The sequence below is a fragment of the Lithobates pipiens genome, unplaced genomic scaffold (genome assembly GCF_037356315.1).
Source record: "Lithobates pipiens isolate NorthernLeopardFrog02 unplaced genomic scaffold, aLitPip1_a1.2 Scaffold_8, whole genome shotgun sequence".
Lineage (NCBI taxonomy): Eukaryota > Metazoa > Chordata > Amphibia > Anura > Ranidae > Lithobates > Lithobates pipiens.
The window spans coordinates 178310030-178331818 of record NW_027507903.1 but is presented as its reverse complement, the minus strand read 5'-3'; the positions used below and the strand labels follow the sequence as shown (position 1 = coordinate 178331818).

Below are 21789 nucleotides of genomic sequence, written 5' to 3'. Positions count from 1 at the left end.
GTAAGTTCACCTTTTACAAAAAACCTGTAAAGTGAACTTACACTGGACCCCTCCTCATCACACCCCCCCCCCCACCCCCGGTACCAGAGTCCCATAACCTCACGTTTCTGAGACACCAGGACGTCGCTTTACCAGTTTGGGGATTTGAAATCCCCCTGGCTTTCTCTCCTCCAACATGAACAGGGTTGGCTAGGTGGATTCTGATTGATTGGTGTCGACCAATTAGAATGCCTCCTATCCGTACACATTAAAAGGTATGGATAGGAGATTAAGCTGTTGGGATTTCAAATCTGCAGACCAGTGAAGCAGGGACAGTGGGGGATTGCAGGACTCCATTAAGTATAGCGGGAATGGGGGGGGGGGGGGTCCAGTGTGCAGAATACGGTACTTAATCCCAAAGGGAGATTGGGAAATTTGAAACTGTTACGACACAGACACACGTAACAGGTTTTCTATAAAGGTGAACTTACACTTCAAAGTGATTCTAAAGTCTTCAGGTTTTCTACCTTAATGGCTTTGTACATTAAGGTAAAAAAGACGTATCCTTACCAGAGCTTAATCCGATCCAGCAAAGTACACAAGAGCAGCAGCTTTTGCCACTGTCTCTTTCCTTATTGGGCAGATTCAAAGCAGTGGGAGCCATTGGCTCCCACTGCTATCGATCAAATGCTGTGACGAGGGAGTGGGGCCGAGTTGCCTGGTCTGTGTCATTAGACACAGTCAGGGCAGCTTGGTAGGGAGCATGCGTGAGTGCCCCCATGGAAAGTGGCTTTCCATGGGGGCACTCGCTGATAAGCCCAGAGAGCCCGAGGGGGGAGTCAACAGTAAAAAAAAAGGATCAGGGCTGCTCTGTACAATTGGCATTGCAAAGAGCAGGTAAGTATACCAATATTGTTATTTTAAACATTAAAGCGAACATTTAATATTACTTTAAGGGCAAAAAATTATGTGAACTGTGCTGTGTAAATACCTGTAATGCATTATTTTTTTTTATTTTTTTTAATAAATGCAGCAGAGCAAAGCAATTAGGATGAACAACATGCGTCAGTCACAGCAACCAATCAGATTATTAGCTCAGATAGGCAATTTTACATTTTTAACTTGGGGATCTTATTTGATATGGTTTACTGTTCTTTAGCATTTTTTTGTATGTTGTAAAGCGCTGCACAAGCTGTTGGCACTATAGAAATCCTGTATTATAATATAATGTGAGTCGGATGTCTTTTTGGTACCAACTTGTTGAATTAAGTTAAGTCTCTGATGTGCATTAATTAAATTTCTAACTTTTTTTTTTCTTAGTCGTACTGTTTGGCATTGTCCATTCTCAAGAACCAGAGTTCAGCCATGGATGTGCTGAAGGAAGCTGCTACCCAGCCACTGGTGACCTGCTGAATGGACGGGCACAGCAACTCATTGCATCTTCTACATGTGGTCTCCAGAAGCCAAGTTCATTCTGTATTGTTAGTCATCTCCAGGTAAAACCCTCTTTCTCTGCTCCCTATAACTTTTGCTCCCTTCCCACACTAATTGTAAGGATTTTTTCCCATGACATATGAGAAAGCGAACATGGATACACTCAAATCCTAAGGGGGATCTGCAAATCTTCCCAGGCAGGAATGAAGCTCTCCCCCACAACATTCCCCCGTTAAACAAAAAACATCTGGCAGAGGAGGCAGGGTGTAATGTGAATATTCACACACATATGCATTGTTTGAACAGTTGCATCTGCATAGTGTTTCCTGTCCCTGTTTACACGTATTTCAGCCCTTTTTTTTTCTGGATTAACTCTGTGTTTTCCACAAAGCCACAAGATAGCATCTGCCGTCCCCTCCATTCCTGTGATCACCCTACAAGAATGTATTTTTTTTTTTTTTTTTTAAACTTTATTCAGCCTTTATATTTTACATACAAGTAGCATGCTCCTAAAACTATGAAGGGAATTTATCAAAACCGAAGCAGCTCACATGGCAATTAATCAGCTTTGAGCTTTCATTTTCAAAGCTTAACTGAACAAGCTGAAGATTGAAGCTGATTGGTTGCCATGCACAGCTGTTCCAAATTCTGTCAGCTCCGATTTTGATAAATTTCCCTCCTATATGTTTTTTTTTGTCCTGGGTGGGGGTAAAGTAAGCAAATTATTTGGGGTATGAAGATGGAAAAAGACGTTGCTTTACTAGAAGCACAAAAGCTGTTCACTTTGCAATGGATGTTGCACTTTATAAGGGAATTTACCCCTTATGCTAGGTTCGCATCTAGACATTTTCCATGCCATGTTTGTGTGGGTTACATCAGCCTATTAGTTTGAATGGGCTGTTGTACCTATGGGAATTGCAGAAAAAAAGGTCCCGTTTTTAAAATAACAGCTGCACTGAAATCATATGGTGCATGGGGGTGCTAATAAAGTGGCAGTAAACTCCCTTGTAAGATTTTTACCCATAGGTAAACCTGTAGGTACAGTAAATATCTCCTAAACATGTGCGTTTGGGAGATATTTACTTTAGATGCAGCCGGTGACATCACCAGTGCATGCGAAGGATACCAATGCTGTGACTTCCATGCATGCCATCACGGCTCGGCCATTCATATCACCAAAGACTGGATGAAGAAGGAAGTGCCTTCAGCAGTGGCAGCGTGTAGCTGGAAGGCTTTGTTTTCAGGTAAGTCTGTCATAATGTGTTAGTATGCGATGCATACTAGCACATTATGATGTAACTGCTTACATACTGGGCGAATTCCAGTATTTCACTTTTTTTTTTGCTAGAAAAATGCTCAGAAACCCCAAACATAATAAAAAAAAAAAAAAAAAAAATATGGTGTATGGAAGTGGTTAAACTGCCTGGGACCTAATTTTTATTTTTGTATGCAGTTTGCTACTACTTTAAGAATTAATGGCACCCCGCATGTATGCTATGTATGCTAAAGAGCAGAGTTTTTTTGCTTGCAGGTGGCTATATGTGCAGGAACATGTGATTTTTTTTTTTTTTACACGCATTCCTGCACCCTCAGGGCTGCATGGACGCAGTCTCTGTGCCCCAATGTGACATCTGCACACAGTCCCAAAGGCACCCAGAGTGGGTTCAGGAATGTGCACCCGCACGGATGTTACATTGGGACATAGCAACTGTGTCTGTGCAGCCAGGTGTCCCAAAATACATCTATAGACTGCCAGGCTGGGGATGCATGCAAACCCTTGTGCATTCTTGTGCTGGCAGAATATGGACCTGCATGGTCCACTGAACTAAGCTCCATGTGTGAATGGGTCCTTACACAAGCATGGACAAATGCTGTTGACATAAACTTTTACCTGCAGCAGGGACAAAGTCCAAAATACAAATCTGACAGGGTTTCTAGCCTTCTCTTACTTTACTAATAGAAAACATTGCTGCTGGAAGAGTTCTCTTCACCTCCTGTCTGGTAAAACCTTGTCAGCAGGACAGTTAGAATAAACTGTGTTCTGATATCTCAGCAGGGGATGTAAACCTTCCTCATTCCTATGCATAACTAGAAAATGCTTTGGCTTGACATTTTAAGCATGCCTCAAACTGTGATTGAGGAACAATCCCAAATACAACACTACATGCATGGAGTTTGCATGTTCTCCATGTGCTTGTGTAGCTTTCCTCCTACACACCAAAGATATGCTCAGGTAAATTGGCCCTATGTGTGTGTTGAAATGTGAGTTAGGGACCTTAGATTGTAAGCTCCTTGAAGGCAGGAACTGATGTGACTAATTTTTATATACATATTTATATTCATTGTAAACTCATTGCCTAAAGTTTTAAACCAGTTGGAGAGATTTAAGCTTGTCAAACAACGAGCAAATTTTGGTTGGTTCCAGAAGACGTTATGATTAAGCACGAGGTGTCAGTGTGAAACGCGTTAACGTATTGTCCTGTCTTGTTTTTCTGGCTATGACGACAATAAAAGGATTTATTTTGCAATAACTCAGTGGTTGTGTGCAGCCAGTTTCTCTTTATCTTGGTTCCAGAAGAACCAGCCAAAATAGGAGCATGGCCCTGCTGGCCCCACTTCAATTGACGACAAAAGTTGATGAATGATTTTTGTTGAAGAGCCTGCTAGAAATTTTCTAACAAGCAGCAGTTGTTCAGGTATCCTGGCAGGGGCAGGCTGAATACAATAGCCCAGCAGGGGAGTCGTCTGTCCATGTTGTTTATCATGAATTGTGTAGCCTGTAAATCTCTATATCTCAGATACCTTCATCCACACAAACTAGGTGAATAGAGGAATCCTCCCTGCTAGGACAATGCCGCTGTCAAAATATATTGATCAGCGGCTGCAGAGAGAAATTTTCTAGCATGCCACTTTTGACAGATGTCAATCAAATGATTGACTTCTGTCAAGCAGCAAAGGTCACACACTGATTGTAATACAAATAGTCCCTACTGAACCGGCTGAATTTCAATCAATGTATAGACCACTTTAGACTTTTTCCCTTTCAGTTCACAGACTGAACAAAAGAAATCGAGCAGTGTGTGGCCAACGTAATATTATTGATATGTTATCTGGTATGTGAGACCTTAGCCCCCTCAATAGGGAAATGAAAAAGTGCCCATGGAGGCCATCTATTACTATAAATTTCACTATCTTCCACATATGGACCATTTTCCCAAGATTCAGTCCATAGTCTTTTGTTTTGTAGCATTTCCATACTTCTTTGTTTCTGTTTGAACTAAACATAGTTTCCTAATTAGCTTCTAATTATAACCATTTCCTTTTTTCTTGAGCTGTTTTACAGTTAATGTCTTGAAGGAAATGTTTGTCATTCCACCTCTTATACATTTGTTTTACAACGCAGAGATCTCAACAATAACAATTCTTATTTTTTTTTCAAGAGTTTTCTGCCTTTAGGCCATTCAAGCATGTAAGGGTGACTATAGTGGGGTACACACTATAAGCTCCTTTTTTTTTTTTTTTTTTCCTCAGCCCAGTGGGTTGAATGGAAAAAAATGTATAGCTTGCCATACCAACACATCCACAGCCAATGTTTTTATTATCTATTGTTGTTTAAGACTCAGATAAATTGTGCCGAAAACCTAAACAGTTAGACGGTGGGCGTTTTTTGACTGATCAGAAAATCCAAACAGGGAGAGCTCTGTCAATTAACATTGGACTTCTTTATTTTTCTAAGTGGAAAACCCCTTAAATCTCTTTTCATGTTGTGTCTAAAAAACACATTTTGTTTTTTAAGCCACGCCTTTGCAACTACTATTTTTGTTATGAACAATGCACCCTACATTGTATTCTCTAATAGTAAGAACATACTTAACATGGTGTGCTGCTTGCTTTCAGTTAAACCCATCTCTGTTATGTTCTGTCTTTCATTGGAAAGTTAGCTTAGAAATGCGCTATTGTGATAAACCAGGTCATGGTGTTGGTAGCAGGGAAGGGGCAGTGCAGCGTGGTGGGGGGTCATTAGATTATCTACATAGGAAGGAGAGTATTATTATAGAGTATTATCACCCAGTAACCCATAGTCACGTGGTACATGTTTCATTGTGCTGCCAAAAAGTGAGATAAAAAAGCTCTGTCAAGGCTTTCTGTAGCTTAACCTGATATTTACCCTTACTGTGACACTTTCTATAGTGGGTTGTAATTTACCAAGTCAAGGAAAACCTGAAAGTAGACCTTCAGTCAGTTTTTCATCTTTCCATCTATTAAATCCTCTGCCCTTGTTTTAACTTCGGATAGTAAAACATTTTTTTTTCTGCAAGTAAATACCTTATACAGTCCACTTCCTCTTTCTTGTCTGGTTATTAGCCTAGGCTAATGACATCCTGCACAGCTCTCTCTCTCACTCTTGTGAGAGTTTGGTAGGAAGAGAGGAGGTGAGTCATAAGAGGGCCAATGAGAGCTGGAGGTGTGCCTCTGTGTAAATCCAGGAAGTGAACAGGCAGCAGCGTAAGCTGCCCACAGTTAACATGGATGCAGCCAGACTTAGTGGGGGGAGATTTCTGCAGCATATTTGGCAAGTACAGAATCACAGTATATATAAAAGAATATGCAAAGAGATTGGAGGGAAGCTTCAGAATGGCAAAGATGTTTTTATTACAAATTATGTGAGCAGGCTGCGGTTTCTCTTGAAATTCTAAACTATGAAATGGTGGAATCAACTAGAGTTCAGAATCAATCACTGATGAAATCTGATGACTTACTAAGCATCACTGCTGTTTGTCCATCTTCAAATGCTCATATCTCTTGACCAAATGCCTGTCCAAGACCACTTTGTATACCCCTCTTTATGTACAAATGGTTAAAACTGAAATAATGTTTTTTTTAAATAGATAACCAATGGCTTTTTGTGATGTGTAGACAAGTCACAAACAATAGGATCTACTAAAGGGAAATAGGCTGTTTACTTTGCATGATAATTTTGCCCAGAGCTTAGTGAATGAAGTGAAAGAATGCCCAATCGCGTGCAAGAAAAAAATAAAAACATGTTTCCATGCACATGATTGGATGATTGATGTTAGCAGAGTTTGACCTCATTCACTAAGCTCTGGTGCAACTTCCCCTGCAGCATAAACAGCATATTTGACTTTATTACATCAACCTCAATATTTACGATGCAATATTACTTCTAGTATTATTTATGTATAATTTTTTTTATATAAAACAGTTAGGAAATAACAATATTGAGCTGAATTGCGATTTCAAGGTCTTGAACTATTATAGAAATACAATGTGAAATATGCTGTTGAATCTCTTGTTAAGGTTAATCCTATGTGCTCAAATAAAAGGGCAGCTGCATGCCAAGTATCGGCAATAAGGGAGGCCCACTCACCAGAAGTATAAAGTTTCCTGCACTGTAATACAATATAGATCATCAAGGTTTTTCTGCTAACATCTGATTTCATCACTACAAACAAACATAACAGAATAAGACAAAACATGCATTCACGTACCTGGCCATTTCCAGGACAAGGCGGTTTTGACCATGTTGCATCCATCCTCAGTTTGGTGTATCTTACTTATGACAAAACAAGTAAAAAATTATAGAAATAGTAATTTTATCTTTTGAGGGTGGAAATACACAAAGAGGTTGATTTACTAAAACTGGAGAATGCAAAATTTGGTGCATCTCTGCATAGAAACCAATCAGCTTCCATGATTTTTTATTTTTTTTTGTCAAAGCTTAATTGAACAAGCTGACGTTGTACGCAGATTGGCTGCCATGCATAGCTTTGCACTTTCTAGTTTTAGTAAATCAACACCACATTTTCAGCATATTGCAAGTGGAGTTCCACAATATTGGCCAATGATCTGTCTTTATATTTAGCTTCTGGTAACATGGAAACGTGTGTCTGTCTATCTTTTCCCAGGATGAAAAGAAATGTTTCACGTGTGACTCGCGAGTACAATATAATGCTGTGGATAATACAGAAAGTCATCTTATTGAAAACGTAGTCACAACCTTTGATCCTAATCGCTTTAATTTGTGGTGGCAGTCAGAAAATGGTAAGACTTATTATAAAGTAGAGGTTTTTCTTTTAAATCCCATAATCGTGATTTCTGTGTTGGGTCTGACCACATTTTTGTATTGTTTTTAACCTTTTCTACCTTCATTCAGTAAGGATAATCTTAAATTACTGGGTCCAGTATTGAATTGTAAAATTGAAGCAAATCTCTACATTGACATATACCTTGTCCCCGATTTCCCCATGAATAACATTTTCAAATTGAAGTAGATAGATGGTAGGAAAATTGGCTGGTTCACCAGGGACCAGCTGAATTTCGATCCATGTGTGGCCACCTAATGTTCAACCTCTGTTCACCCGCCCTGTCGAATAAAAGCCACTCAGTGGCTGCAGTGCTAATCTGTTTACCCTGACAGCAGAGGAGTCTCCCCAATATCAGAACACAATAGCACAGTGGGAAAGATTTCCCCCATCCACCCTAAATGTGTGGATGGGGGGGTATTGGTTGAGTTTTTTTTCGCTGAGCCCACTGGCTGAACAAAAACTGAAACATGTATGGCCAATTTTAGGTAGTAAGCTCCTTAAGGGCAAGGGACTGATGTGAATGTACAATATATGTAAAGTGTTGTGTAAATTGTTGCACTATATAGACACGTGTAATAAATGAGATATGGAGCATATATCACCACTATAATGATTTTTTGCATCTAATTTATGATTGATAGAAGAAAACTAAGTAACTTAATTTTTTCCTCTGTTGAGCCATCTCTCAGCAGGCGGTCTCAGAAGGCATTAAACAGACAGTTTTTTTCTTTCTTATGAAGGTGTGGAAAATGTCACAATCCAGCTGGATCTTGAAGCAGAATTCCATTTCACTCATCTCATCATGACCTTTAAGGTTAGGAATCCATGACTTCCCCCTAGCAAACACAATTGCTACCAGTGTGTAATACGCTTATAGAAGGGTCCATTGTTAGGGACACTGTACATTGTACAATGAGATTATTCAAGCTACATATGTAGACATGGGTCCAAAACCAATAGCTGTGCAATTTTATTATTATTATTTTTTTTTTCACATACCCAGGAAAAGATGCAGGATATTTAATTGTATATATGATTTGGCTTCAGACAAGCATTTATGTAAGCTTTCTTTGTTTATGGACACAGAAGTTATGCATACAAAATGTCTTTGTCTGGCTTCCAAACAGATGTCTGGAATTAACATATGGCTTGTAGATACTACGCTACATTATAGGCAAAGTATAGTTTAGCAATACCCTTGTGTTTTTGGCAGGCAACCATGTTGGACTTTGTTTTGCCAGGAGCATTATTATGCGGTCAAACTATGCACATTTAAACACTTAAGTTTTACAAGCAGATGTTTATGTTAATAGAAAACATCTTGATTTTTGTAGACCTTCCGGCCAGCTGCAATGGTGATTGAAAGATCATCAGACTTTGGTAAAACATGGAACATCTACAGATATTTTGCTTATGATTGTGAGTCGTCATTTCCTGGAGTTTCTGTTGGGCCAATGAAAAAAGTTGATGATGTCATCTGTGACTCTCGATACTCTGACATTGAACCTTCCACAGAGGGAGAGGTAATTTTTAATTTTTTAATTTTTTATTATATTATCAACATTTAACTTAAACTTTTTAAACTTTTTTTTTCTCATCTCTACTTGTATCACAGGTTATATATCGTGTCTTGGATCCAGCATTTCGTATTGATGATCCATATAGTCCTAGGATTAAAAGTAAGCCATCCAGCATATTGTTTTGTCTTTTACATGTAAAACTAGATTATCCATTTCCTTGAACTTTTTGGCTGATTCTGAACTGTTCACTGTAAAAGGATAACAAACCTAAATGCAATGCATTTTAAATTTAACTGAAAGGCCAGAAATCTCTTTCAGAACAAAAGCTGTTACTAATGCATTCAGAGGACTTTAAGTGAACAATGTTTAAATAAATTGTGGTTGGATAACATATGGCAATGGTATAAAAGTGTGTTAATTTAAAGCTGCTTGGGTTCCGTTATCCTTATAGAATAAAACAAAGTGCAATATGGTTTCATTATTGATTTAATTTTTCCTGTAACATAACTCTAATTTAATTTAAAATTTCTTGTATAAAATGTCCTACCACAAATTTATAATATAAAAGACTGAAAATTTTCTTAGTCGAGTTCAGTGTTATTCTTCTGTGCTTCAAATATCATATCAGTAATTCTGTGGGACAGTGCTGTAGGGAGCTTCATAGAGTCTCAAATGTCTGTTAAATACGTTTTAGAAAAAATACTAGCTGTGCTCTTTCTAAATGTATTTTTTGCTCTGTAAGTAAGGGGTTGTACCAGGTTAGCCATAGAAATAGGAACGTAGAAATGTAAGTAATGCCTTTTAACCAAATACATTTTAGGATGCAAGCTTTCAAAAACATTGCTTTTTTTTTTTTATTTTATTTTTTTTAAATGCTTATACTCAAAATATTCATTACGGCCAGCCATACATGGTTTGAATGTCAACTGGTTCAACAGGAACCAGCCCAGGATTTGAACTGTTAATGGGCAGGCTGAATGTACCAAGCTGATTGATAAATTTGGGCACAACCAGCCTGCAAGGATTCTCTTGTGATTATCACTAGCGGCCCATATAGCCACTAGCGATAATCACTGTCTTCTCCCAGCTGGGACAGATTACCCCGTTGATGGGGAATTGTGGTTGCAGGAATGAAATTTGCACTGTGTATGGCCTGCCTTCGCTGTGAAAGGCATTGCCTACTTGTTTACTTTACTACTCCCTTTGATAAACAGTTGTGTCACTTTCTTTATGGATTTTCCCTACAACTTGGGTTCAGTATAATATTTGCCAAGTCTGAAACAAATGTCATAGCTGCTGAGAGATTTGATGACCTTGATGATGTTGGGCAGATGCTTTATTTGACATTGGCTTTCATATATATTCCTAGACTTGCTTATAAAACTCAGATTCTAGCAGACAATTTTATTTAACATTACAAAATAAAGCAAGGCCAATGTAAATATAAAAATTTTTTGCTAATATTGCCTTTTGTATTTATTTTATTCTGCTAATGATGACCTTTTTATTTTTCATTTTAATTTTCTATTTTTCAAGGCTTGTTAAGAATTACAAACCTGAGAATAAAGTTCCTAAAGCTCCATACTTTGGGTGATAACCTTTTGGATTCACGAGTTGAAATAAAAGAGAAATACTACTATGCTATTTATGATATGATTGTTCGTGGTAACTGTTTCTGCTATGGACATGCTAGTGAATGCGCACCTGTAAATGGATATTCCGACAATGTGGAAGGAATGGTAATTAAGGCCTACAGTTTGCTCTTCTCTTATCACTATGGCATGTTCTAATATTGTCCAGGGTTGGTTAACATAAAGGTATTTCTTAATGTGAAACTATAAACCTTTTTTTGATAGTGAAGGGAAGAGAGAGACACCATACGCTCCTCCTATCTGCTTTATCAGCCTTAAAACTATCTCCTGTGAATCTTTTGCTTGGGGTTCAGCTTTTGATATAGGCATCATGCATTATTTTACAATTCAACAACGGCACCTTTTGGCTATTGTCAATGACTGGAGGGATTAGTTCAAGTAAGTTAATTAAGGTAATGACAGACTCCTTCCATTGCCTACTTTGAGCCAGGACTAGGAATGAGGTTCAGATCCACCACCAATTAAAAAAAAAAATTTTTTACTTTCTGCTAAAAAACATTCCCAGTAAAAAAAAAAAAAAATCAAACTACTTCATCAATTGAGGCCAATATGTATTCTGCTACATATTTTTGATTAAAAAAAATAAAATTACGTGTATATTGATTTGCACAAAAGTTATAGCATCTACAAACCATAGTATATTTTTATTGTATTCATTTATTTTACTAGTAATGGAGATCATCAGCAACCTATAGCGGGACTGCGATATTTCAGTGGACAAATCGGATACCTAACTGACACTTTTGAAACTTTTTTTGGGGGGACCATTGACACTAATACAGTGATCAGTGCTAAGAAAATATGCACTGTTACTGTACTAATGACACTGGCAGGGAAGGGGTTAACATCAGGGGTGATCAAAGGATTTCATGTTTTCCCTGGGTGTGCTTGCTAACTGTGGGGGATGTGTTTTGACTGGGGAAATGTAAAGATCAGTGTTCCTGCTTATCAGGTACACAGGATCAGCACATTCCCCTCTCTCTCACAGAACAGAGGTCTGCCTTGTTTTCATAGGAAGAATGCCGTTCTGCCTTTCTCACGAATGATAGGCTGGTCCAAGCGGACACCACATCAGCCTGACCCTCTCATTGGCTCCCACTGTGCATCCCAGATGTGTCTTGCACAGAGCGGCTGCCCTGCCGCAGTATATCTACGATGGGCGGTCGCTGACTAGGGGTGCTGCTGCTGCTGTATGTGAGTCAAGCTAATTGTACAAAACAAAATTGGTCACAGCTGTGTGTGCTGTTGCTAAGACTGTGCATAAAAATCGGACTGTTCCATAACACCATGTACAGCTTTAAGGCATTCTTCAAGAATGCTATTTAAAGGATATTTCTATTGTCAATGTTGCCCTCAAAGCCATGTAAAGACCCTAACTCTGCTTTACAGTAATCTTTTTTTCAAATTTTTAATTGATACGTGTCCCCAATGGCAGTGCCCAGCCTCCTATGTATTTTTGAGACAATAGTTTTCCCATATGGCCAGAATTTAACAATATTCACCCCCCACCCCCCCCCCCCATCCTCCATAGACCTCTACCGTAGGTGCCTCTAAGGCCGCGTACACACGGGCGGACTGTTCGCCCAACTTTGTCCGCTGAACAGTGTTTGGGCGGACAGTCCGCTCGTGTGTGGGCTTTCAGCGGACAGTTTCAGCGGACAGTTTGACGAACAAGGTTTTTCGGAATTTCCGAAAAACTGTCCGCTGAAACCTTGTTTCAGCGAACAGTCCGCTCGTGTGTAGGCTTGTTCGTCAAACTAAGTTCCGCGCATGCTCAGAAAGGATTTACACGCCGAAAGTTATAATGCAGTGTATAGGACGTCGTATTTTTCGTCCCGTCGTACGTGCCGTTCACGTCATCGCGCACGGTTTCAGCAAACTGTTCGTCCGTCGTGTGTGGCCATGTCCGTCCATGCTAAGTTTGAGCGGACTGTTTGCCGAAACTGTTTGACGGACAAAGTTGGGCGAACAGTCCCCGCGTGTGTACGCGGCCTAAGTTTTTAGGTTTGCCAAACTTTGAACAAGATTTTCTGGACCCTTAGTAAGTCAAACCTGGGCATATTACTCCATCATTGGCCAGGACTTTCAAAGGGCATACATTCCAGTTTTGGGTATGTGATTTTCTACTAAGATACTCTTTATTTAAAAAAATGGGCTGTAAAACACATACACAAAAAAATTATAGACAAACTAGTCTGTTAAGTATTCAGTCCTACAATCACATCATGGAGCATGGCTGAACAAATGTGTTTTGTAAATTCATTATTTTTTTTATTTTTTTGCCTATAGAGCTTCTGATTCTAAATACATAAAACATCAAGACTAAAACGTTTTGTATAAAAACTTAGAAAACTGCTCTCTTCTGCTTAGGAAACTCTCTTTTTTCTCTACATTGTGTGCTCTACTGAACTCCTTAAATTTGCTTTGCATTTTATATTATAAAGTGGAAAGCATCTCTATCAAAAAGTTTCACCCAATGGCTTACTGTTGTGAAGAGGACTTTAGTCACAGGGCATTGATCTGGCCATAAACCTATTGTTTGCTAGGATGTTGTGTTGTGAAACCAAAATTATTCAAAATGTTCACAAGGGACCCTAATTTTTCTTTTACTTCTGAATGCTAATTGACCTAACATTTAAAGGAATTTCTTCTTTTACCTAAATATACATGGTTCAAATTGGCATATTATTTTGAAATTGGTTTTTGAACATGATATCATCCCATGTTGAAAACTAAAAATACTGCCTAGAGACATTAAAAGGGAGTCCGATGTGTGAGCACTACTCTTCTGTATCTTCTATCGGCTCAATATGACAAGTATGCATGCCCATGCTTTCGTGAGAGAATGAGAATCCCCCTCTGACACTCCTGAATCCGACTTATCAAACGGGGGAACAAAATGGGAATGACCATTCATCAGATCTCAATAATGCCCACATAATTGAGATTACTTCTCAAGGCAGAGTGAACAACCATCTTTTCATGTCTATAAGTATCTTAAGCTTTGATGTGGGAAAACAAAGCACTGTTCTAGGAATTGCAGAACCCAGGACTTCTATTTGTGAAGTTAGCATAACTCTTCAGTTTACAAGCTTCAGTCAAGAAGATCTAAATTACGCTTGCATGTACTGAATGATGCCTCTGTTGCTGTATAGATACAAGATGTTGTCAAAATAATCAACTAAGCATTCCAATAACTCAAAAGACCAGAGAGCTGTAAATGTTATTTTAGTTTAAAACACAGACCTTGAAAATTTTAATTTTATTAAAATAACACGTAGAATGATCTATTGAATAGCTTAGATGTAGATAAACACTTCTTTGTAACCTTGCATTCTAGGTACATGGACGCTGTGTTTGTAGACATCACACAAAAGGTTTGAATTGTGAACAGTGTATGGACTTTTATCATGATTTGCCTTGGAGACCAGCAGAAGGTCGTAGCAGTAATGCTTGTAAAAGTGAGTTCACAGATAATAAATTATTGTTTTTCATAGGATGGCATCTAGTAACTTTTTATACTGACATACATTTATCTTTATTATTTCTTGGAATTTAATGCCGTTTGACTAACAATTGAATGAAATGTCACAGTCAATCACTTGTTAAAGGATCACAACTTCCACAACAGGACTTTATAATCACCAGCTTTCCTTAGCTGTTTTTATCACTTTTTTATTTTTATTTGTGTCTGTCCTTAAACATTTTGCTCATTAAACTGCATCATCTTCCTGCAGAATGCAACTGTAATGAGCACTCTACACAATGTCACTTTGACATGGCCGTATACATGTCAACTGGAAATACAAGTGGTGGAGTGTGTGATGATTGCCAGCATAACACAATGGGACGGAACTGTGAGCAGTGCAAGCCATTCTTCTATCAGCATCCAGACAAAGACATACGTGACCCAAACATCTGTCAACGTAAGTATGGTGCTTTAAAAGAAAACTTATTTTGGTCTTTTTTTTTTTTTTTTTTTTTTTGGCAGCCCTCCATTTTGTTACTCACAGCAGCTATTATTTGTCTTATTTGGTTGACATCATAAGAGAGAGGTGCTATAAGGCTTTATAAGGATCTGTTCAATTCAGCTTTCCTAGAGCTGTTCTAAATTTTTTCCTAATGAAGAAAAAAATGTTAATGTTCAACATGAAGTGCATGTAAACTGCTATGCAATTTAACATGATCTTGAAATCTGTAGACATGTATTGCTCTAGAAAACTGCTTTTTGACAAAAAGCTAATGTTATTGGTTGGCAACATTTTTTTCCAGCTTGTAATTGCGACCCAGCTGGATCCCAAAATGGTGGCATATGTGACCGTTATTCAGATTTCTCTGTGGGACTTATTGCTGGCCAATGTAGATGCAAGTCAAATATAGAGGGAGAGCGCTGTGATCGATGCAAGGAAGGCTACTATGACCTAAGTGCAGAAGATCCAGATGGATGCCAGCGTAAGAATTCTTTCAATATGTATCTCACTTGGATGATATCCTCTCAAACAATTGACAAACCACCTATATTTTGTTTCCTGTCTTATAGCTTGTGGATGCAATCCTCTAGGAACTATTCCTGGTGGCAATTCGTGTGACTCAGTAGAAGGAAACTGTTATTGCAAGCGTTTCGTGATGGGAAAGCAGTGCGACCAGTGCATGGTAGTAAAAATTATTCTGAATGTCCGCTTTTTATTTTTTTTATTTTTTTTCAAATCAAATACATTTTTCATAAATAACATAAGGCAGCAAGGGAAGAAAACCAACATATACAGTATTAAACCCCCTTGTTTGATACACGTGTATATAGTTTTGCTCACTAAAACAAAGAATAAAAAAATGCTGAATAAGCAGCACACATTGTAAAATACTTTAGGCTGCATCATTGTAGAGGCACAACTCTATACAATGAGTACAGCTTATAAAAAATCTTTTAAGTAATAATCGTATACCTGTCAAATATGTTCTAGAATAAGCAAAAACTTTATGCAAAATGAAAATTGGAAAAACAATTATTTGATGTTCTAATATAACTAGACAAAATAAAGGAATAGTGCAGAGTTCTTGGGTTTCAGGTTCTGTACCATGAGGCTGAATGTTAATGTAAACATAGCCAAATTAACCTAATCACTGATGCCTGACCTGTAATATACAACTTAGCTGTGATAGCAAACTGGTAGTTGCCACTGCTGACCAGTTATTATTATTGAAATTATGGTATACAAAAAAGTGAGTAAATGGGACTTTAACCTCCCTGGCGGTATGAATATGTCAGAGTTTTGATGCTCAAAGTGGTACATTGTTTTGCATGGAAATTTGGCGTTTTATATTGTAGGCCTGTAATTCTTAGGAATAACACACTTAAATCTGTCCAAACAAGAGTCCAGTAGACATCCTGTGCATGATAAAGATTGAAACACGAAATTATAATAATTATAAATAATAACGAATAATAATAAAATGTATTCAATATTGCAATCAAAAACACTGAAATTTGCTAAGTTGCAAAATCGTCGCTGTCATTACTATCAGTGTTTGATGAATTTTCCCACAAATCCCTATCACTCAATTCCTCAATTCTGCAAGTGATCCGAATTTATTATCACTTTATCATCATCATTTTCTAGCTGGACACTTTTTGGTTGCTATGGACATTCTCAAGTTTCCAGGCAGAAAGAACAGTATATATAATATAAAACTGCATGAAGGGCACTGGACAAAGCATTAGGGACAAAGGAGATGTGAAATAATGTGATACAGTAATGTAATCTGTAAGATTACAATGTACAGTAAGTGTTATGTGTTTTTCACTTTTTGAATTTGGTCCCGGGCTCTGTCCCCATGCATCACAATGCTTGCAGGGAATGAAGCCTGGCACTGTGATAGATCGATCGCAGTACACAGCTCGCAGACATCACAGGATCCTGGGGACAAGGTAAGTAGCTTTGCCTGGATCCTGGGATGCAATCCCGAGTGTGGCTCAGGGTTACCACTTTTGGTAATGAAAATTCACCCCAAGCAATACTCGGGATTACCACCAGGGAGGTTAAAGTGGATGTAAACCCTATTCATGAAATCTGAGCTGGGCACATGTATATCTGTAGTGCTTTCTTATCTCTCTTCAAAGCACTATGTCCCGTAGCTGTCTGTTTCTCTGTTATCAGGCTGATAACTTATCACACGTTCTCCGAGACACATCAGAGGATCTTTTTTAACGTTCTGCCCACTCCAAGCTTCACTACACAGTAAATCCTTGACTTGGTTACAAGGTAGTATGAAAAGTTGAAAATGTTCTGCATGATTGTTAATGGCAATACACTAGACTCTAGGGGCTGGATGACAGTTATGAAGCTTGCCCTGCCAGCCACAGCAGCTCCCTTATTTATATCCACATAGGTTCCCGTGTACAAAAGTTTCAGTAGGTATTTCATATTTTGTGTTTCCTCTTATTGTAGATCTCATGGCTAGGAAAGTGGGATTCCTTTGCTTTGTATGCCTTACTAAAAACGCAATGGTCCATGTCTAATGCTGAATGTTTATAAATGTGTAACTATTCTGGTAATAACTAGCCTTTGATTTTTTTTAAACAGCCTGGATTCTGGGGTTTGAGCAATGACCTGGATGGTTGTCGACCTTGTGACTGTGACCGTGGTGGCGCACTGGATAACATGTAAGCCATAGGTTCACTTTCCCTTTTACTCTAAAATACCTATATAGATTTTAGAATGCTTATTAACATCCACAACACCTTCAAACATAATTTCTACAAATGCATTTTACTGTTGGTACATTGTTAGAAAAGACAAACATTTCAAGTATTTCTGATTTATTTTTCTTTGGCATTCAGGGTAATTATTTGATTTCTATATAATGATTTCATTTCTAAATATGGGTGCGTTTGTCTTCTAGAAGAACAAAAGATTATAGAAAACAATTTCAATTGCCATAAGATCATTTCCAAATGCTAAAATCCACTTTAATTGTGCATAGTTTCCTAGAGCAGTTTCAATCAATGTGCCCCATGGAACCACTGCTGAGTTAATTGTCTTGCTTTATTCACCTTGTAGCTGTTCTCCAGAGTCAGGCCAATGTCGCTGTAGGCCACACATGATTGGTCGTCAGTGCAATGAAGTGGAGTCTGGCTTTTATTTTATCTCTTTAGACCATTACATCTACGAAGCAGAGGATGCAAATTTTGGCCCTGTAAGTACTTTGCAGTAACCTGTGAATATCTATATTTTTCACTAAAAACATCCGTTTACAAGCTGTAAATTATTATTATTAATTTTTTATCAATAGGGTGTGAGAACTGTTGAACGCATGCACCCTCAAGATCGAACCCCATCTTGGACAGGACCTGGATTTGCCCACGTTCCAGAAGGAGGCTACTTGGAGTTTCACATTAAAAATATTCCAGTCTCAATGGAGTATGATCTTTTAATCCGTTATGAACCACAGGTTAGTCAATCAAAAAGTAAAAAAGGTGTGTATTGTGTTATCATGAGTTCTTTTTAAACAATGCTGGATGGGCAACTGATTTGTCTCTCTATATGTCAGTGGTAACCCCTAACTTAAAGAGGAATATCATGCCCTCTTCCCTTCCCCGTACACACATACATTTATTTTTACTCAGCCTGCAGGCTGTAGTACAAATCGATGAATGGCTATTGTATTCTGACAGCCGGTGCAACTGTCAGAATACCCGCTCAGTGCCTGCATCTGAATAGATGTTGCAACTGTTTGTCTGGAAATTTTCTGACAGGTTCCTAAACAAACTAAAATCAATTGACCAATCTATTTGCTGAACCTGGCAAATCCAGCATGAGCATGCAATGCTCAAACTTCGACTGAGAAAGCAAGAATCGTTGTACATTCGAGCAGTGTATAGCTTGAATGAAAATGGCACTTAATAAACGTACCTACAATGGCCTATGAGCTTTGTAAATAGAGACATTGGGGTTGATTTACTAAAACTGGAGTGTGCAAAATATGGTGCAGCTGTGTATGTAGCCATTCGGCTTATAAATTCAGTTTGTTCATTTAAGCTTTGACGAAGCAAAAAAACCTGGAAGCTGATTGGTTTCTATGCAGAGCTGCACCAGATTTTGCACTCTACAGTTTTAGTAAATTAACCCCAGAAGTCTCATCTGCAAAAAAACCTGCTTATGATTGCTCACACAATTCTTGAGAATGTTCAGTGAGCTGTGCTTACATTGGTGCATAGATTAATTGTTAAGCGCTTGCTTGGCAAGGGAGCTTGCAGGCATTGCATCGCTGGGAGGGAGTTATGTGTAGGTGGACTTTAGTTCCGCTTTGAGCAGATGCCGTCTCGTGGGTGTGTGTTGGCAAAACTGTAAAATGTACATGAAGCCTGATCCACACAACTGAATTGCGCACACATGATCAAAAGCAATAAGCAAATAGGGGAATTATGCAATTGGATATTGAATGTCCCTGATTTGACATCAATGTAGATTTTGATTGGAAGGAAAATTTAATTTGCACCCTATACACAGGCTACATATATGCAGATTAGGTCTATAATATCTTGCCGATACTTGGCTGATATATGGGTAAATTATATTTTAATTGCTCTAGTTTACAACATACTGGACATGCATAACAGTGCATGTAAGTTGCATTAGAAAAAAATCTTTATGGAAATTGGTTGTACTATTAGTGTACAGTAGCTCACAAAAGTACGCTCCTCACACTTTTGTAAATATTTTATTATACCTTTTCATGTGACAACATTACACTTTGCTACAATATAAAGTAGTGAGTATACAGCTTGTATAACAGTGTAAATTAGCTGCCCCCTCAAAATAACACACAGCCATTAATGTCTAAACTGCTGGCAACAAAAGTGAGTACACCCCTAAGTGAAAATGTCCAAATTGGGCCCAAAGTGTCAATATTTTGTGTGACCACCATTATTTTCCAGTTATGCCTTAACACTCTTGAGCATGGAGATCACCAGAGCTTCACAGGTTGCCCCTGGAGTCCTCTTCCACTCCTCCATGATGACATCAAAGCTGGTGGATGTTAGAGACCTTGCGATCCACCACCTTCAACTTGAGGATGCCCCACAGATGCTCAATAGGGTTTAGCTCTGGAGACATGCCTGGCCAGCCCATAGCCTTCAACCTAAGCTTTTTTAGCAAGGCAGTGGTCATCTTGGAGGTGTGTTTGGGGTCATTATCATGTTGGAATACTGCCCTGCGGCCCAGTCTCCAAAGGAAGGGGATCATGCTCTGCTTCAGTATGTCACAGTACATGTTAGCATTCATAGTTCCTACAATGAACTGTAGCGCTCCAGTGATGGCAGTACTCATGCAGCCCCAGACCATGAAACTCCCACCACCATGCTTGTCTTTGTACTCCTCACCTGGTAGCCGCCACACATGCTTGACACCATCTGTACCAAATAAGTTTATCTTGGTCTCATCAGACCACAGGATATGGTTCCAGTAATCCAGCTTGTCTTAAGCAAACTGTGTGCAGACTTTCTTGTGCATCATCTTTAGAAGAGGCTTCCTTCTGAGACAACAGCCATGCAGACCAATCTGATGCAGTGTGCGGTGTATGGTCTGAGCACTGACAGGCTGACCTCCACCCCTTCAACCTCTGCAGCAATGCTGGCAGCATTCATATGTCTATTTCCCAAAGACAACCTCTGGATATGATGCTGAGTACATGCACTCAACTTCTTTGGTCGACCATGGCGAGGCCTGTTCTGAGTGGAACCTGCCCTCTTAAACTGCTGTATGGCCACCATGCTGCAGCTCAGTTTCAGGGTCTTGGCAATCTTCTTCTAGCCTAGGCCATCTTTATGTAAAGCAACAATTTCTTTTTTTATTTAGATTCTCAGAGTTCTTTGCCATGAGGTGCCATGCTGAACTTCAAGTGACCAATATGGGAGAGTGAGAGCGATAACACCAAATTTAACACACCTGCTCCCCATTCACACCTTAGGGCTTGTAACACTAATGAGTTGCATGACATCGGGGAGGGGAAATGGCTAATTGGGCCCAATATGGACATATTCACTTAGGGGTGTACTCACCTTTGTTGCCAGCGGTTTAGACATTAATGGCTGTGTATTGAGTTATTGTGAGGGAACCGCAAATTTACACTGTTAGTACAATTTTTACAAAAATGTGAGGGGTGTACCCCTACCCCAAATAGAGCTCAAATTTCTTCCCCCATGTGCCCCTTCCCCTGACTTCTCTGTCAAGATCATTGGCACAACCATAAACCTCAAACATTAAAGGTTGCGCTCTAAACTATAACATAAAAATAATCAGTAAATAAATGTTGTGATCTCAAAGTGTCCAAAGATAGCACTTTCCTTTAAAAAACGGTTATCAAATAGACATCAATGATACTAAATAAATGTCCAAAAATTATCCGAACAGTGTCCCGCATCTGTGCAATATAAAGTGACACTATGTGAAGAAATCCACAAATGAAGTGACTTTGCTGAACAAATCCCACCATTGTATAAAGTATGCGCTTACCAGACGTAAGATAATAAATGCCTGTAGCTTACACCCAGCCAGGGTCTTTTCCTCAGTTGGTATCTGGAAACGATCTGGTTGTCACATCTATGGAGGGATCCCCCAACCACAGCTGTATCCACACATAAAACCTCCACTGGCAACCATTGATGTTGCAAAAATAGTTTGGGTGCAAATAAGCTCAAAGAAAGAAAGATAGGATAGCCATGGGTAAAACCCGTAGTGGGTATTTATTGGTATAAAAAACAAACGCTGAATGCACATAAAAACAAACACATTAAAATGGATAAAAAATTGCGGCCGGCCGGCTGCAGTACGAACGCCTATGCTTGCAAACAGTGGGACGTAGTGCGCGGTGACATCAGTACATCCCTCCCGACGTGTTTTGTCACAGATTTGCAGTCATCATGGGGCGTAAACCTATCCATGTATGTCAGGGTGCTAAGTGTTATCCTGGACTCTAGACTCCCCTTTCAGCCCCACATCCAATCACTTTCTAAAGCTCACCCCGATACGCGTTGTCAAGACAACAGCCAAGCTTTCTCCTTGCTTCCCTTGGCTTGATCTCCACCATCTTGCCCTCCAA

General features: G+C 39.0%; 1 protein-coding gene across 1 annotated transcript in view; it reads left to right on the top strand.

Moving 5' to 3' along the window:
• Positions 1 to 21789, top strand: part of LAMB1 (laminin subunit beta 1) — a 69075-nt gene that overhangs the window by 7309 nt on the left and 39977 nt on the right. The window contains exons 3-15 of the mRNA XM_077474256.1: positions 1300 to 1475; positions 7341 to 7476; positions 8261 to 8334; positions 8855 to 9043; positions 9136 to 9199; positions 10577 to 10779; positions 14033 to 14153; positions 14430 to 14618; positions 14965 to 15144; positions 15233 to 15345; positions 17274 to 17353; positions 17751 to 17886; positions 17983 to 18141. Of these exons, the coding sequence (XP_077330382.1) occupies positions 1300 to 1475; positions 7341 to 7476; positions 8261 to 8334; positions 8855 to 9043; positions 9136 to 9199; positions 10577 to 10779; positions 14033 to 14153; positions 14430 to 14618; positions 14965 to 15144; positions 15233 to 15345; positions 17274 to 17353; positions 17751 to 17886; positions 17983 to 18141 (1820 nt within the window). The remainder of the gene's footprint in view (positions 1 to 1299; positions 1476 to 7340; positions 7477 to 8260; positions 8335 to 8854; positions 9044 to 9135; positions 9200 to 10576; positions 10780 to 14032; positions 14154 to 14429; positions 14619 to 14964; positions 15145 to 15232; positions 15346 to 17273; positions 17354 to 17750; positions 17887 to 17982; positions 18142 to 21789) is intronic.